The sequence below is a fragment of the Pseudophryne corroboree genome, chromosome 4, assembly GCF_028390025.1.
Source record: "Pseudophryne corroboree isolate aPseCor3 chromosome 4, aPseCor3.hap2, whole genome shotgun sequence".
NCBI classification, from domain to species: Eukaryota; Metazoa; Chordata; class Amphibia; order Anura; family Myobatrachidae; genus Pseudophryne; species Pseudophryne corroboree.
In genome coordinates, this window is record NC_086447.1 from 298,101,076 (window position 1) to 298,119,307 (window position 18,232).

General features: G+C 41.6%; 1 protein-coding gene across 20 annotated transcripts in view; it reads right to left on the reverse strand.

The window, feature by feature from the left end:
* TNIK (TRAF2 and NCK interacting kinase) overlaps positions 1 to 18,232 on the reverse strand; it is a 659,967-nt gene that overhangs the window by 83,820 nt on the left and 557,915 nt on the right. For 13 of the 20 annotated variants that reach the window (XM_063916233.1, XM_063916232.1, XM_063916236.1 and 10 more), the window contains exons 14-16: positions 9,307 to 9,393; positions 7,815 to 8,027; positions 5,851 to 6,240 (exon numbers count right to left, since the gene is read on the reverse strand). In XM_063916233.1, coding sequence (XP_063772303.1) covers positions 5,851 to 6,240; positions 7,815 to 8,027; positions 9,307 to 9,393 — 690 coding nt within the window. The remainder of the gene's footprint in view (positions 1 to 5,850; positions 6,241 to 7,814; positions 8,028 to 9,306; positions 9,394 to 18,232) is intronic. The other 7 variants (XM_063916246.1, XM_063916245.1, XM_063916249.1 and 4 more) reach the window with 3 other exon arrangements.

Below are 18,232 nucleotides of genomic sequence, written 5' to 3' on the forward strand. Positions count from 1 at the left end.
CAGTCAGGTGTCGGCGTTGTCGACGGAGACACCACACACACACATTTGCTCCATCTCCTCCTTAGAAGAGCCTTTTACCTCAGACATGTCGACACACACGTACCGACACACCACACACTCAGGGAATCCTCTTATCTGAAGACAGTTCCCCCACAAGGCCCTTTGGAGAGACAGAGAGAGAGTATGCCAGCACACACCCAGCGCTAATACCCCAGGAAAAACACACAATGTGTTTACCCAGTAGCGCTGTAATACTATTATTTGCTGCCAATTATGTGCCCCCCCCCCCTCTTCTCTGAAACCCCCTTTCACCGTGGATAAGCAGGGGAGAGTCCAGGGAGCTTCCTCTCAGCTGTGCTGTGGAGAAAATGGCGCTGGTGAGTGCTGAGGGAGAAGCCCCGCCCCCTCAGCGGCGGCCTTCTGTCCCGCTTAAATATAATAAAAACTGGCGGGGGCTCTTTATATATACAGTGCCTAGCTGTATATATATCTCTTTTGCCAGAAATGAGGTTTATATTGCTGCCCAGGGCGCCCCCCCTGCGCCCTTACAGTGCATGCCGTGTGTGAGGTGTGTGGGAGCAATGGCGCACAGCTGCACTGCTGTGCGTTACCTCAGTGAAGATCATGAAGTCTTCTGCCGCCTCTGAAGTCTTCTTTTCTTCTCATACTCACCCGGCTTCTATCTTCCGGCTCTGTGAGGAGGACGGCGGCGCGGCTCCGGGACGAACTCCAGGGTGAGACCTGTGTTCTGACTACCTCTGGAGATAATGGTGTCCAGTAGCCTAAGAAGCAGAGCCTTGAAACTCACAGAAGTAGGTCTGCTTCTCTCCCCTCAGTCCCTCGATGCAGGGAGTCTGTTACCAGCAGGCTCCCTGAAAATAAAAAACCTAACAAATATACTTTCTGTCAGAAAGCTCAGGAGAGCTCTCTGAAAAGCACCCAGTCTCCACTGGGCACAGTATCAAACTGAGGTCTGGAGGAGGGGCATAGAGGGAGGAGCCAGTGCACACCAGATCTAAAGTCTTTCTTAAAGTGCCCATGTCTCCTGCGGAGCCAGTCTATCCCCATGGTCCTTACGGAGTCCCCAGCATCCTCTAGGACGTAAGAGAAAGTATCTAAAATGAAGCAGTTATTTTAAGGGCATATTTCCCAGTACACACTTCCTGTCCATAATCGCTTTGAAGAACATTTCAGTCAAATGTTTTTAGCCTCAGTTTACAGAAAATGGTTGAAAACCACATGGAATTATCTGTGTAGCAAATGCACATGAATGTCAACTATCTCAGGTTAAACTGCAATTCCAATCAGATGGAGGTGTACGAAAAAGGTTGAGAACGGGTAATTGCTATCTAAAACATGTTATATTTTGGGAGAGATTGTGTGGTCAAAAGCAAGACAATGTGGAACGCATGGCAAATTGTAATCATTTCCACGGATTTCTGGGTATTTGATCTATTTTTTTGTACACTGGGGAGAAACCCTTGAACTGGATAGACATCCCTTATATGTACTAAACCGATTTTATACTTTAAATGTATATAGAAAAGGCTATAACAGAACACTGGGCACAAGTCCTGCCCACAATCACCCGGCCTAAACCCAATTGAGATGGTTTGGGATGAGTTGGAACGCAGAGTGAAGGAAAAGCAGCTAATAAGTGCTCAGCACCTCTGGGAACTTCTTCAAGACTGTTGGACAACCATTCAGGAGACTACCTCATGAAGCGGATTGAGAGAATACCATGTGTGCAAAGCTGTCATCAAAGCAAAAGGGGGCTACTTTGAGGAATCTAAAATATAAAACATATTTTGATTTGTTTCACACTTTTTTGTTTACAACATAATTCCATATGTTCTTTCACAGTTTTGATGTCTTCAGTATTAATCTACAATGTAGAAAATAATTAAAATAAATAAAAACATTGAATGAGAAGGTGTGTCCAAACTTTTGACTGTACTGTATATATGTGTATATATACACATATATACATACCACACACACTATTATATATATATATATATATATATATATATACATACATACACACACACACATATATATATATATATATATATATATACATACATACACTTTTTATTTATTTTTACTTTATTTTTCTGGACTATGGTGTTTGACATTAGTAACTTTAGAAAGCCAACACATACAGCACTTGCACATGCACTTTAGCCTACCTTATCCTTCTGGAAAAGCGCTTGTATATTGTTTATTTTTAGTGTTTGACTTTTTAGTTATTGGTGATCATCGCATTTGATCAGCATTTTCTAGTGTGGATCGCATGGGATATCTGTTTTGTTCTCACTATTAGACTGTTGCAGAAAAGGGAAGACTGAGGACAATTTAAAAATAGGGAATACCGTACACGGACTGGTGACCAGATTGGCCCAAACCCCTAAGTCATGGAGATTTGTGTTGCTCTGCTTAAGTGACAGCTGGGTCTACGTGAGCTTATGACTGAACTGCAGAAGTATTGATTACAACACCTGTGAGTACCTGCACAGTTTCATTCCTGGAAAACACAGTAGCGCAACTGTAATGCTGGCCATGCAAACTGATCCCATCTAACAGAGCTTTCATTGTAATGCCTGAAACATGCTTCTACAATCATAGACAAGAAATGGAGAAACGCACACTGGATTTCTAAAAGAAAGGCTTAAGAGTATTGCACACAACAAATATGATTTGAGAAAGAGTTATTGTTAATTAGGATTCCACCACCAATAATTTACATTCAGAAATATTAGATTACTGTGAATAGACATACACTACTAAGTATTAATCATGGCAGTATAATACAGTCAAATAACAATTTTCAGTTTTTGCAGGTTTTTTTTTTTTTTTGAGATTGCTCTGTAACTGGAGTTCTAAAATTGCATATTTAATCAGAATTTAAATAACATAATATAGGCTTACAAATGTTACGTAAATTATAGATTTGCATGAAATACCCTTACTACAAAATAGCACTTCATTACAAGAAACAGTCCTAGAATGTGCAGGGTGAACGGTGGGTGTGAAAAGATCATCTGCTCATTTATTTACCCAAAAAGAAAGGTAAAACCAAGTGCTTATAGCTACACTGGCTACATCACTATTGGACTTCCATACATGGGCATATATTTTATTGGGAGCTCACACACTGGCCTTTACTGATCCTGAAAGGCATAGCGAGGCAATCACTTTATTGCCCATGACATGGTACCAAAGAGCCAATGCGATAGGTTTATACAGGCTAAACAGCATTTTGCGATACTATTGCTGACTACTTAATGAGAAGTCCTTATATAATTCAACACTGAAAAATAAGTATTTAGTGGGAAGTTACTATTGGTAATAAAGGCACAGACATCTCTCAGCCAGCCCTTTTCCCGCAAATACAACTATTATTGGCACCATGCCTAAACGTTATGTGCTGACCTTACTGCATACTACATTAAAACAACCTAAAATTTAGATAATGTTTGTCAGTTGCAAGATAAAAGATTTCAATGGCACTGGTTCAGATGTCACTTTGAGAATGTACTGGCCTTGTGTTAAACAGCTATTCATAGAAATACAGGTTGAGTATCCCTTATCCAAAATCCCACATTTGTGGATCCCCTACTGAGATAATGACATATATATTATATAGTATGTGTATATATAGATATATTATATAGATATACAATATACATATATGTGTCATTATCTCAGTAGGGGTACCTAAAATGTGTGATTTTGAATTTTGGATAAGGGATACTCAACCTGTAATAACTTTCTTGGCAACTGTTTTGAGTACTAGTGATCACTAGAACAATTAAGGGCCATCATTGGCTATGATTAGGTGAACAGCTTATGCAAAGTTGGATGAAAATCTAAATAGCATTCATAAAATGTGGCCCAAGAAAAGGCATGATATGGATAGCTCTGCAAGCTAAGCAAATAAAAGATGAGAGCAGCTTGGAAAAGGTAGCATATTTGCCCAGTTTACTCAAGGATGGAACAGTAATAAATGCACCTGGTTCTCCCCAGGAGAGAACAGTACCAAATGCACCCGGTTTACTCCAGGAGAGACCAATAGTAATGCACTCTGTTTACTCCAGGAGAGAATAGAAATAATGCGCCCGGTTTACTCCAGGAGAGAACAGTAGTAATGCGCCCGGTTTACTCCAGGAGAGAACATTAATAATGTGTGCCCGGTTTATACTCCAGGAGAGAACAGTAGTAATGCGCCCGATTTACTCCAGGAGAGAACAGTAGTAAATGCACCCAGTTTAAACCAAGAATGGTGTGACAGTGGTACCGTAAGATTAAATGCTAGAATTACAGTGCACACTTAAAACTCAATATAGTCTATTTATACCTATACAGTGTCATTAAAAGATCATAAAGTTGCATTTACCATGTAAAAGGTGATGCAAACCAGAGTAATACAAAATAAATTAAGTGCAAAAGATATATAAACAACTGTTGCCTTCCCTTTTAAAAAAACAAATGGGAATCTACTTTCTTGCTGCAAACTGATTGTAATATCAATGCAATAATCAGAATAACAAGCCTAAAAAATGTAATATCAAATACTGCCAAAATATACAAGGCTAATCCAGAAAGTAAAGACAGTTTGATCATTCCTGCCATGCAGATCTTTCTCCCTCCCCAAATCACGGTTGGGCAGTCTACCTAACCTGTTTTCTAAGTGCTCTGTGAGTGGTGGTCTGTTGCAATGGTTGTTTTTGGTGATGTGGTGGTTTGTTAAAATGAACCCTACAATACAAAATCCTTCTGACTGAACTGAGGAGTGAAATTCAATTCTTAGATGCGAGAAAGTCATGTGAAATGTTTAATAATGGACAAACAAACGTGCTTGATGAAGATCAACCAGGAGCCCATCACAGTTTTAGGTGGGAGGTTTTTGATCATCCACCTTATAGTCCATATCGTGCTCAAAGCACTTTTTTTCCTTTTCACTAAGCTCAAAGAGTTCATGGGCAGACAATGTTTTGTAAGTGATGATATACTGAAACTTGCAGTCAAATACTAGTTTAATGGACTGGAGGCGGTATGCGGTCAGGATCCCGATGGTCAAAATCACGATATCGGAATCCCGACGCTGAGAATGCCAACGCTTGCCGAGGTGAGTATGAGGGTTTGGGTTAGGCACTAGGTGGAAGCTTAGTGTCGGGATCCCGATGGTCGGAATTCTAATTGACAGGATTTCATACCCATCCCCCAGAGGCAGCAGAGTACAACAAACGGATTCTAAAGCTCGTGAACAGATATGATAAATGCTTCAATGAAGGAGGGGATTATGTGGAGAAATAGACAAAAAGACAAAAAGGTACATTGTACTTTTTACAGCTAAACGGTCTTTACTTTCTGGATTACCCTCGTATGAATGCCAGAAATAACATCACAACAGTTAAACAATGAGAAACAAGCTTGAAGCTGGTGATGCAGAGGGCAATGCTGGCAAACACACCAAATAGGGGACTTTAGACAGCTGTTAGTAACGGATAGAAGACAGACACAGTAAAGTAAGAAGCCCATCCAAGAGAGCTGTTAGGATTTGATGCTACAGATTACAGTAGGGATTTTGTTTAGACTACAGCCACCACAACCAGTTATTATCTGGGGTTAATACATGCTTCTAAGAGCAGGTATGAAATTTTAATCTGTCTTGTAGAAGGCAAAGACTCCCCAGACATACACTATTCATGCATGACCTCTTCTCTAGTGAAGCAACACTTATACACAAGGATAACCATCTCCCCTGTGCCTATTATGTCCTTCACAGTTGCATGTTAAATGGTTCATGCATGTAAATTTTGGTAAAGAAGTTAAACCTCTCATGACCTTGGAATATCCCGTGTCCCTGGCTGGACTACATCCTTGGGAGCGGGACCCTTTAAGGGATGTTAATGATTTCCTCCCTGGTTCATTCCCTTGTGAGTTCACTTGGAGTAAGAATCTCACTTCATCATCTAGAGATTGCACTTCATTCTGTGTTGCTTGTGACCAGGGCCCTGATTTGGAAATCTGAATTGAAGGCAATATCATGGGTGGAGCTAAGTTGTCCATTTTCACACGACCTGATGATTGCAGGTTCTGAGAATTTGGCCTAGTTGAGGGCTGCCAACTAGATGATGCATCTTTGGTTACCAGGGGCACCTGCTGCTCGGTAACAGAAGTGTGCTGCTGCTTAGCTGGAAGAACAGGCGAATTACTAAGAGATCGTTGTTGAACCTGGGAGTGGGATCACACAAAATTATACTATTACAACACAACATCAAAAACTCACAATGACAAATTAGATTATTAATGGAGCATACACGTCACATTCCTGTATGGTATCGACACAAAACATATTTGTAGGCTCATTTTCTTCAGCCGTGTCATTCTTGGTAATGCTTTCTTGTAACTCCTATTTGGTTTTCGTTTTAACCAGAAAATAAATGAGAGAGTCTTACACAGCATATCCCCAGTATGTAATGAATGGACCCCACACATTCAGGCTCTTCTATGCTATGTAGCATTTGGCTGATTTAAATCAGGTGCATTATAGTAAGAAATCATTAATGTGGGTACTGCAAAACATTGGTACTATGATGGAATGTACCACCTTATAATGCACAAGGAATGTTTATAATGTGTTTATACTGCGATAACCTACTGGTATAACAGTTGTGGAGGTTGAAACCACTGAACTCTGTCGAAAGTTTTTACTTTTACAGTATGTCTCCATTTAATCCTCCTAAAATAACAATATATCACATGGTGTTTATGTACTGCAATATATAACACAGTTTGATATAAATGTGGTCAGCGTTAACAGATGTTGCATAAAATTGTAGTGTATTGTGGGCATAGTACATATAGATTATGCAACATTACAAATATCTGCAATTTTACATTGAAAGAATTTGCAAGTTTACCATAGTTCATGATTATGTAATAAACAGAAGAAAAGTGAATAAAATGCCTTACTATGACTATTATTCAGGCAATAACCAACAGCCTCAGCTGACTTCACATAAAGAATGGAAATATGAATATTATGGGTTTACAATTAATAAAACATTAAGCACAAATCTTGAGCTTTAAAACTGAAGAACATAATGCTACTGTCAATATAAAACAATAAATTGCTCATGACACAAAACTCTAATCTGAAAAAGAATTCTTAATAAATCTTGACACAATAAAAGTCTGCTACATGAAATGGAGCACACCACATGCCTCGTAATAAACATCATGTTTTAAGTGTATAAATAAGAATAACCTTTACAAGTACATTACACATGTTCTGCATGTTGCATTAGGTTACTTATATGGCTTTCACATCGCTATACCAGGTCACAGCCGGGACTTGTGCACGGGTCCTTCCTGGGTGCAACCAGTTGAGACCCCTTTCAGACTGGCGGCACCAACCCGCAAATTGCCGGGTTGGTGACGTCAGCGGCGACGTGTATGGAGGTGGTGCCTGGAAATCAGATCATCTCCAAGCGCCGCCTGTCCCTCTAACGCTGCCTCTGCCTATATTGTGAACAGGTCCCAGGTCGCATGGACCCAGCAACCCGTTCACACTGCACCTGACCCGGGAATAACCCTGCTTTATTCCCGGGTTGAAATACCTGGTCAGATGACCTGGGAATCCGGGACTTACCCCTTTCACACCGCACATCGACACCACAGTATACCGGGATATTTGTGCGGTGTAAAAGGGGTATGAGTGATCATAAACATAACCACTACTTCATGACTTCTCATAAATGTGGACCCTCTGGCCCAAACCTAACAGAATCTCTCAGCGGCTATACCTCTTTTGCCCATGCTGGTTTCTCTGCAGGGTTCAGCCCCTCTTTGTAATGATACAGTGGCTTCTTATCTGGTGGTCTCTGCTCCTGCTGCCTCTGCTGCTGCTGTTGTTGCTGTTGCTGCTGAAGAGAAACCAAGTAGTCTCGCTCCTGCTGCAGCTGTCTTTGTAGTCTTTCTGCTTGTCTTTGTTCTTCTAGCTGTTTGCGCTTATACTCCTTTTGGACGAAGCACATGGAAGTTAGTTAATGGTCTGTGATAGCTGCTCTAAATCGGATGAGAAGCTATATTAGATACTGTCATACTGTACATCAAAATTATTGAAAATTCATAGTACAACAAAAATGTGGCCAATACCAGGTGAAAGCAACAGAACGGTTATGAGGAGTAACGTAATTAGGTAAGGTCACAGTACCCACCCAATGGCAGCTGAACATCTTCTCATGTTACTGACCAATAGTTCGGTCTACTTCATGAAGTCATGCACATAGTATATCCAATAAATGCAAGGTTGTACAGGTAACATCTAGCATCAGTTACATCAATAATTTATAAACTAACATCTCTGGGGACCTCAAAATATAGCCTAAAGCACCTTGAGAAATTCATAGGGATACATCTTACAGAGAATCTCATATTTAAACCAGGATTAACCAAAGAATGTTCTAAGCACCTATTTCTATTTACACAAATTATTCTTACAAAAAACGGAGGGTGGGCAAAAAAAGGTTGGTCAGCCACATATAAGCATTCAGGCCACAGACCACATAAAACCTGTATTACAGCCCCACACCCCCTTTCCTGTACAGTTCAGTCTATAAGGAGATTAGTGGAAAATAGGTGTTGTGACTCCAACATTTTAGGTTGTAAAAAAGGCATCCCTGGAAAACCACAACACATGGAAGCCTTACATTACCAGATTATTATGGGAAGTGATGCATCTATAGCACAAGCCAATTCCTCTGCTGGAGCCTTGGGTGTAACCTGCTGTGTGACTGATGGCACAGGCCCTCAAGACATAGTATATACAGCAATACTAGCATAATATACTAGGACTTCACTAGAGACATCATTATTTGCAGAGTGATGGCTCTGCTGCAGATCCTCTCTCACATACTTTGCTTTACACGAGTGAGTTCTGAGTACATATGATCAATTTAACTGGCACCCTTGGAGTCTTCAACAGCACAGCGTCTGTTCACATGTTGGAGCCATTCACTTGCAGTCACAATAGCAGACTACATAATAAAAAATACCATTATAAGGAAATCAGGAAATTACTGTACGTAGCGCCACAATGACCTTCAGTAGCCAGATTAGGACGTCTGCAGAAGACATATTTTTCACTTAACATTAATACATCATACAGTAAATGAAGGGTTTGTCAGCATGCAAGGGTCATGCAATGTGTCATGAAAAAGATGGATAACAAACACTAGCTGTGGTGCACAAACACATGATGGAGTACACATGCTGGTGTGAGCCACATATCATTACCAGAAGCAGGGCTTGTTCCTGCAGTAATTGCTGCTGCAGGATCTCTAACTGCCTCTGCTCTTCCTCTAGCTGCCGCCTGATGTACTCCTGGCAGGGACAGTATTAGAAAGAGAGAGAGAGAATGGAGAAGTCTAGATATTAGGGAAATAGTACACTAGATACCACAGAAACAAGCAGAAACTGTACAAATTAGTAAAGAACCTAATCAAAAACCTAAACTGAATTGTAAATTACAGTGCAGCATAAGATTTTGGTAAAACAAGTCGATAATACAATTTTCTCCCTTGTCGGTTCTCAGATTACCTTTGCTGGTTCTCAGATTACCTTTGCTGTTGGAGAACCTTGCTCCTTATACCATCTAATATCTATCTGATTTCCTCCATGTCATGAAACTGAGGCAGTTCTGTCACGTCAGGCCACTGACACTGCACTAGAGATCTTTAATGCTAGTGAAAACTGCACATTTCACATGTGATTGCTGCTAGCGGGTTATGCAATACCCCTGGTAACATTGGTTGGGAGTATGATGACACCAGAATTTACTACAAAAGCATGCCAGTAATGCCAGTGGGTGCAAGGCTTTACCATCAAAAAGGCTGGGTGGGGTGAGTAAAAAAAAAAAAAACATTCATGCCACACCAATGGTAAAGTGAACAGAGAAATGTCTGTACTGTATTCTTTACTAAATCCATGTTTAAGTTTGAGATTTTTAAATTTAAGAATTGTTTGAGATTGATCCCTTATAGCAGGATAAGATTACACAGTTATCAAAACAGGAAAGACAAAAGGTCCTTCACATTAACACTTAAAAAACATTTTCATGTGTGAACACAAAAACACCTATTTAAGCTACAATAAATTGACCTAAAAAAGGATTTTCTGCACCTGTTGTCTCTCCACAGAAATTATAGGCGAGTGTTATTCCATTCTGTTCATATTTCAACGTTTCAGTGCCGTGTATTGACGTGGCACTTTTGTCAGTCTGACGAAAGTGCCACTTCAATACACGGCACTGAAATGTTGCCAAAAGCGATGCCAGTGTGAAAATCGTCATTTCTAATCGCCAGGAGTGCTGCACCTGTTTGCAAATAAATAAATATAACACACACACACACACACACACACACACACGTATATAAAAAAAAAAAAAATCTTCTCTGTAATCAAATGGAAAGTTCTTCCATTTAATCCTTTCTGGAGTGACCAGGTCCTGTTAGCTGCTCAGCCAAACCCCCAAACCCAAGACTTTCCCAAGCTGGCCACTTCTGGCTGACTAATTGCTAAAGGTGGGTACACACTAGGCGATGTGCTCTATTAGCACCGCCACCTAGTGTTTACTCTCCCGGGATGAGGAGGTCGGCGGCAGTGCGATATGATTTGCAGTATACAAACCATATCGTTCAGTGACTTCACGTCATGCCGATGAAAGTACAAATTTAGCTGAATGCAGGGCCGACAGTGAGGGTTGTTAATGACCTGCAGGGCCATGTATCACTTGTCGGCAGCGGCATACACACTTATCGATAAATTAATTGGCGTTGCTCAGGAAGGGTCAAATGAGCAACATCATTTCATTTATTGCTAAGTGTATACCCACCTTAAAGGAAGTATTGTTGCTTGTAGCAAACTATCTACTAATTTGATTCCAATGTGAGATTTTCCATTATATTATGAGAAGTAAAAGATGTACAGGTTGAGTATCCCTTATCCAAAATGCTTGGGACCAGAAGTATTTTGGATATCGGATTTTTCCGTATTTTGGAATAATTGCATACCATAATGAGATATCATGGCGATGGGACCTAAATCTAAGCACAGAATGCATCTATGTTTCATATATACCTTATACACACAGGATGAAGGTAATTTTAGTCAATATTTTAATAACTATGTGCATTAAACAAAGTGTGTGTACATTCACACAATTCATTTATGTTTCATATACACCTTATACACAGCCTGAAGGTCATTTAATACAATATTTTTAATAACTCTGTATTAAACAAAGTTTGTGTACATTGAGCCATCCGAAAACAAAGGTTTCACTATTTGAGTCTCACTCAAAAAAATTCTGTATTTCGGGACATTCCGTATTTCGGAATATTTGGATATGGGATACTCAACCTGTACTTATTAATGAGAAAATGAAATCAAATACTCAACCTGTATTTTATAATAAGTGGTGAGGGATTGATGTTCATGCTTTATTCATTTAAAAAATATGCGCTGGAAACCAAGCACTTGAAGTATATACTGCTGTTTGCCATTCAACAAGCAAAACCATGCCTTTACCACTCAATGGTTTAAGGAACATGGCAGTAGCTGGCAGCTTCTCAAAAGGGGTGGCAAAAAAAGTCAGCTGGGATTACAAGAAGTGACATTACCGGAGCAGAAGCGGCATTCATAAGAAGCCACCAGTGCATTATCCTTTGGGTGGAGTCCAGAACGGAGACTAACTTTATGTTTCATGTGTCGCATAATTCTGTCTCTCTGGTAGGCGATACATTCAGAACATCATTCCAGTGTTCTTTGTTATTGGTAGTGTCATTTTTTACATATATTGAATGATCAAGACTTTTTCCCATGGCCATATGGTTCTATGGATAAAGGTTGTTGTAAGAAATGTGAAAGATGCCCAGAAGAGCTCACATATATTTTTTTTTGGCTCAAGTAAGAGTATTTTATTTAAATTCCAGTATTCACTATTGTGGTGAGGCATGTTTGGGATTGAATCTTTTGGTGGCAAGAATTTTAAGATTCTGGGCGCTATTCAAATGATTTATCACACCCAATCTCCTTTCTAAAGTGATCTCCATTTTCGCTCATATCACACCTATAGTAATCAGGTTTAGCTGCGTAAAGGGTTGGGCGCCCACACTACCCCGGGGGTAGCGAGCTGAAATGATAATACCACGCCCGTCAGCAGAAACAGAATGCGTGTGGAAGTGGGCGGAAAGAATTGAATACTGCCCTCTGAATTTTAAGTGGACACTTCATATTTTTCCATTAATCTCATGGGTGGTATTTTTTTTGTCATATCGATATTGCACTTTTTTTTTTTTTTTACATGGGTAACTTCGGAATCAATACAAACTACTCAGCTCCAAGAGAGTAATATGTTAGAATATATCTCTTGTATTCAGTCAGTACCTCAGCTTGGGTGGTCTTCAGTATGCCGGCGGTCGGGCTCCCGGCGACCAGCATACCGGCGCCGGGAGCCCGACAGCCGGCATACCGACACTTTTTCTCCCTCGTGGGGGTCCACGACCCCCCTGGAGGGAGAATAAAATAGTGTGGCGGTCGTAGCGTGGCGAGTGCGCAAGGGGCTCATTTGCGCTCGCCACACTGTCGATAAGCCGGCGGCCGGCCTCCCGGCGCTGGTATGCTGGTCGCCGGGAGGCCGGCCGCCGGCAGATCGTAGTGAACCCCCTCAGCTTAGTAGTGCAACCCTTTCAATCACTTTATTAATGTAGCTGTCTACTACTGTAGCCATTTCAGTTCTCCAATGTATACAGTACATTGGTAATGCTATGTTTGTAAAATAAGCATTTATCCAACTTTTGACTTTGTGGCCACTGCATGGAACGATGTAACGGAATTTGCTGCACTATATAAGAAACTGGTAATAAACAAATAAATAAATGAGCTGCTACTCCGCTTTCTGTCAACTAATATCCCCATATCCACTGCTCTGTTTATCTCAATTGTACTCCATTTAAAGTAGCATACATATGTGTCCTCCTACATCTTACCTCTATACGCCACGTAGAGGAAGATGCCTGGCGTGAGTGAGCTGACAGGTCCCGTGCAACTCTGTTAGCAGGTTTTGTTTTTTTCCTTAAAATGTGCCGTGGAGCAGGCCGGGCAGGGAAGCACGGTGCATCAGGGGGCATCACCAGAGGGGGGAGCGAAACTTCAGCAGACAAGATGTTTATACATCTTGTCGATGTCCCTTCCAGCTTCATCTCGGTAATGAGGTGAAGCAGGAAGTGTTAAAGCGGCACGATCCATGCCGCTATAATACATTTTCCCCTCTGTCACATACTGTATACACTATTTTGACAAAAGTCATTGGACACTGAAAGCAAAAAAATCAAGATTTTACTAACGTTGGTACTTTATAGGTCCACTACGTGCAGTCATTACAGTTCATATCAAGCTGTCCACAAATTCCGGACAACAGGCAGTATGTTTTGACATTCTGCCTTAAGTAGAATGACCAACTGCGACACTGAAGAAGTGAGTCAGCCTATAACACACCCGTCGCTCCAATTTGTCCCAGAGGTTCTCAAGGGGGTTAAGATCTGAACTCTGAGCTGGCCAGTCCACCTGGGTTACCAAATTATCTGTACCCCAGTTAAGCGTTGCCCTGGAAACATGACAGGTGGCATTTTCGTCCAGATAAAAAAAAAAGTTGTTTCCGTAGAACTGCCACAATGTAGGAAGCACAGAGTTATCAAGAACAGCTCTATACTTCTCATAGTTAATGTGACCATGCATTACAACTAGTGGACCTATGCCAAACCAGCTGAAACAGCCCCACAGCATAACGCCACCACCTCAATGCTTTACTGTAAGTACTGTACACTCTTGTATCAGAAGTTCTCCTGGCAATCTCCAAACCCAAACACTTCCATATGATCTGAAAAGTGTTAAGTGTAATTTGTCACTCCATAACACTAACATTGTTGCATTGTCCAGTTTTTGCACTCTTTACACCATTGTAAGTGCTGGCCTGCATTCTTCTTTGTGATTAGAGGTTTATGAGCAGCTGCTTGTCCGTATCATCCAAGTGCATGGGCCTCCTTAAAAAGTGTTCTTGTTTAAACCGGCATATTGGTGGCCATTTGGTACTCTTGAGCAATGGTATGCATGGATAACCCCTGTTCCTTCGCAGCTACCTGGTAAGCACTCTCTGGTTCTGAGTTGCAGTTTTGGGAGTGAGGTGTATTGCAATGACCATTCATCTACCACGCATTAATGACAAGAGACACACTGGATTTAGGAACCTTCCAAACATCTGCAATGCTTCCACACTCATACCTCCGATTGAGCAGCCTGATGATCCCCTTTTCAAACTCGGTTAGCCATTTCCTCAACAAATGATTTAATCAGTTCCCCTTTAGCCATTTTATAACGTCATGAACATGTGTCCAATGACTTGTCTACATAGTATACATACACACATTGCACACACACCCACACATACATATACACAAACATATACATATGGACATACTTGAGGCTGAGAGGAGGAAACTGGCAGCCATTGGATGATGGGCGGATGGAGTTGCTGCTACAGCTGTCCCCATAACCCCACCACCTTCTCCCCGCTTCATGAGAGAAATATGTAACATTTATAACTACCCTTTGTTTTCTATCCTTCAACAAGTTCTCTACCCATGTACCCACATTCACCCCAGATACGGTGCTCTTGTGTTATGAATCAGACTCTCAAGCGGAACAGTACTGACGACGTAAGCAAAATCTTAACATATCATACATCTCCTTATAAATACTAACATTGTTATGCCGGACCAGGCTTTCATGAGAGCAGGTGAAGAATAGGTTACCAAGGGGTACTCGGGCGCTCTAGGTATGGGGTGCTGTACCGAGGCGTGTAGTACTGGTGACCGGCGGTTTCCTGACCGCCGGTCACCTTACCGACGCCGGGATCCCGGCAGCATACCGACGCCGGGATCCCGGCGGGGAGGGGCGAGTGCAGCAAGCCCCTTGCGGGCTCGCCACGCTGCGGGCTCGGTGGCGACCTGCGCTCGCCACGGGTTCTATTCCCACTCTATGGGTGTCGTGGACACCCACGAGTGGAAATAGTCCCTGTTGGTCGGCATGCCGACCATCGGGATAGTGAGCCGTCGGGCTCACGGAGGAGGTCATGTGACTGTCGGTCAGCTGACCGGCGGTCACATGAATACCACCCGTACCGAGCAGCAGCCTCAAAGAGAAAGGGGGAGTAACTCTCACAAAAGATAAACAAAAGGCAAAGTGGAGGCCGCGCTTGGGTTGGTATATATAACAACAATATGATGTATCTAATAATTACACAATTTATTTGTGGAAAATTAATAAAATAAATACATCATAAGAATGCATGCATCAATGATAAAGGTTAAAAAAACACAAGTGGTACAGTATATAGATTTTTTGGGTAACCTAATAGCCAGGAATTTGAAGAGGATTTAAAGATGGAAGGTCCGTTCCAAAATTGTTCCCCAATATTGCATAGTCCAGCATAGGCAAGGTAATAGGAGGTGAGCAATGTCCAATATGATGACACTTTACCGCTAGAGGATGGTATGATCCAAATAAGTGAGTAGCGGATTCCTCATGAAATACGGTAGACACAGTTCATCGGTTCAGCTTGTTAGCAAAAGTCCTCCATGTGCAAATAGATGATCTGGATTGTATAGGGGATGGTCCAGTCCTTCAACAGCAAGTTCCTGGCAGGGGTACCTGTGCAACTGACGCGTTTCGCTGCAATCAACTAGCAGCTTTTTCAAAGCTTTTTGAAAAAGCTGCTAGTTGATTGCAGCGAAACGCGTCAGGTGCACAGGTACCCCTGCCAGGAACTTGCTGTTGAAGGACCGGACCATCCCCTATACAATCCAGATCATCTATTTACACATGGAGGACTTTTGCTAACAAGCTGAACCGATGAACTGTGTCTACCGTATTGCATGAGGAATCCACTACTCACTTATTTGGATCATACCATCCTCTAGCGGTAAAGCGTCATCATATTGGACATTGCTCACCTCCTATTAACTTGCCTATGCTGGACTATACAATATTGGGGAACAATTTTGGAACGGACCTTCCATCTTTAAATCCTCTTCAAATTCCTGGCTATTGGGTAACCCAAAAAATCTATTTACTGTACCACTTGTGTTTTTTTAACCTTTATCATTGATGCATGCATTCTTATGATGTATTTATTTTAAAAATTCTATTTTATTAATTTTCCACAAATAAATTGTGTAATTATTAGATACATCATATTGTTGTTTTATATACCAACCCAAGCGCAGCCTCCACTTTGCCTTTTGTTTTTTCATGAGAGCAGACTTCCAAAATATATTGTAAAAAATAATTTTATTATGCAAGTACACATATCTCAGTATTCCTTGAAATAAATGTACCCATGACAAGGCAGGCTCACAGTTCTATAATTTGCTGGCTTTTATTTTATTTTAAAAGATTTAGACAATATTTCATATTATTTTTGAACCTACAAAGAAAGAGTCCATGAATATAAGGAATAATAGTTCATCAATTGCTGAACTTTGTTACTTTAACAAACATACAGTATGAATGCTATCTGGGCAAGGAGCAGTTTCATCTTGCTCGGGTGAAGGGCACAGAGTCCCAAGTTCGATGAGTAACATTTAATGCTGCAGCTTTGGCTACTGCTAAAGATAATATTTCCTTCCATATTTCCTCCCTTTTGAATGGACAGTAAAAATTAAACAAAATGTAAAATATCTTACAAATTACTTTTGGAGTACACTGGTACACCTGTTTAAGTTGCCTTATTGCATCCATTCCTCTTTCCCTAAAAGCACAAATATGCTATATTCATACTATTCTTACTTTGCTACCAAGAGATTGAAAGGGCAGTTTAGGAAATAAATAAGGCGGGGGAGGCTGGATGATGTAGCTCTTGGAAAACATGGCTGGGGCAATCACATTAACAAACCCACGCATCTCAGTACACCAGGCATTCCCAACTGCGGTCCTCAAGGCACACCAACAGTGCAGGTTTTAGTGATATCCAGGCTTCAGCACAGATGGTCAAAATAACTGAGGTACTACTTAAGTCACCTGTGTTCAAGCCTGGATATCACTAAAACCAGGATTGTTAGTGTGCCTTGAGGACTGAGGTTGGGAATGCCTGCAGTACACAAAGACTGGCAGGGATCTCTAGCTGTTTACTGAAGTGGGTAGACCTTGGTGCAAATGCTTGCATCATGGATCAATGTACCTTGCCCACTTGGAAGTGTGAAAGGTCCACATCTAATTCAGGTGTTTTTGGGTAGTCTTAAATTAATCTAACAAGCCAAGAAATAACAGGAAATCCTGCTTGCTTAGGGTTCGCAGAGGACAGTCATACCCCTTTCACACTGAAAACCTAGGTTACTGAACACGGTTTGAAGTTGCTCATACTGCAGGCTGGACCCGGGTTATTGTCGGGTCGTCTATTTTAAGACTGCACCCATGTCTCATGCTGCCTGATCTGCTGACAATTTGAAGATTACATCATTAACAAGCGCAGCTGATTCGCTTCTCTGATCCTTTTAGCGTGACCCAGGTCGGTTAACCTGGGTGGCGCCTTTTACACTGCAGCCTACCCGGGTCAGTCGCTGGTCTGACCTTGGTCGTTACCAGGGTCAAAGTCTCGGGTCCCACAACCCGGGTAGACCCTTTCACACCAAGCCAGGTCCTGGGTTGCCCTGGCAATATCCTGGGTCAGAAGCTTGGTGTGAAAGGGGCATCAGGTACAGTTCTCATGTGAATTATCTAAAGCAGGTTATAAATATTTAGAGTCTCTAATGGATCTTCATCCCCTAGTCTATGCAATAATTGAAGTGCTTTTCTACCTATGTAGCCACATACTTACCAATTTCATTCAACCAAGGCTTTTAGATGGAACTACACTAGAGGTTTGGAGTCAAGGTGGGTACACACTGGCCGATATATCGCGGGTCCGTCGGCCAGTGTGTACGGCCGATACATCTGTGAACTCCGTCGTTCACAGACGTATCCCGTCGGCCCCGCAGCACAGCCAATATATCTACCGATACATTGGCTCGTCGCTGTGTGTGTACGGGCGGTAACATGCTGCGGCAGCCGGCGGTGATTGACAGCTGAACTGGGCGGGCGTGTGTACACGCCCGCCCAGTTCATGACG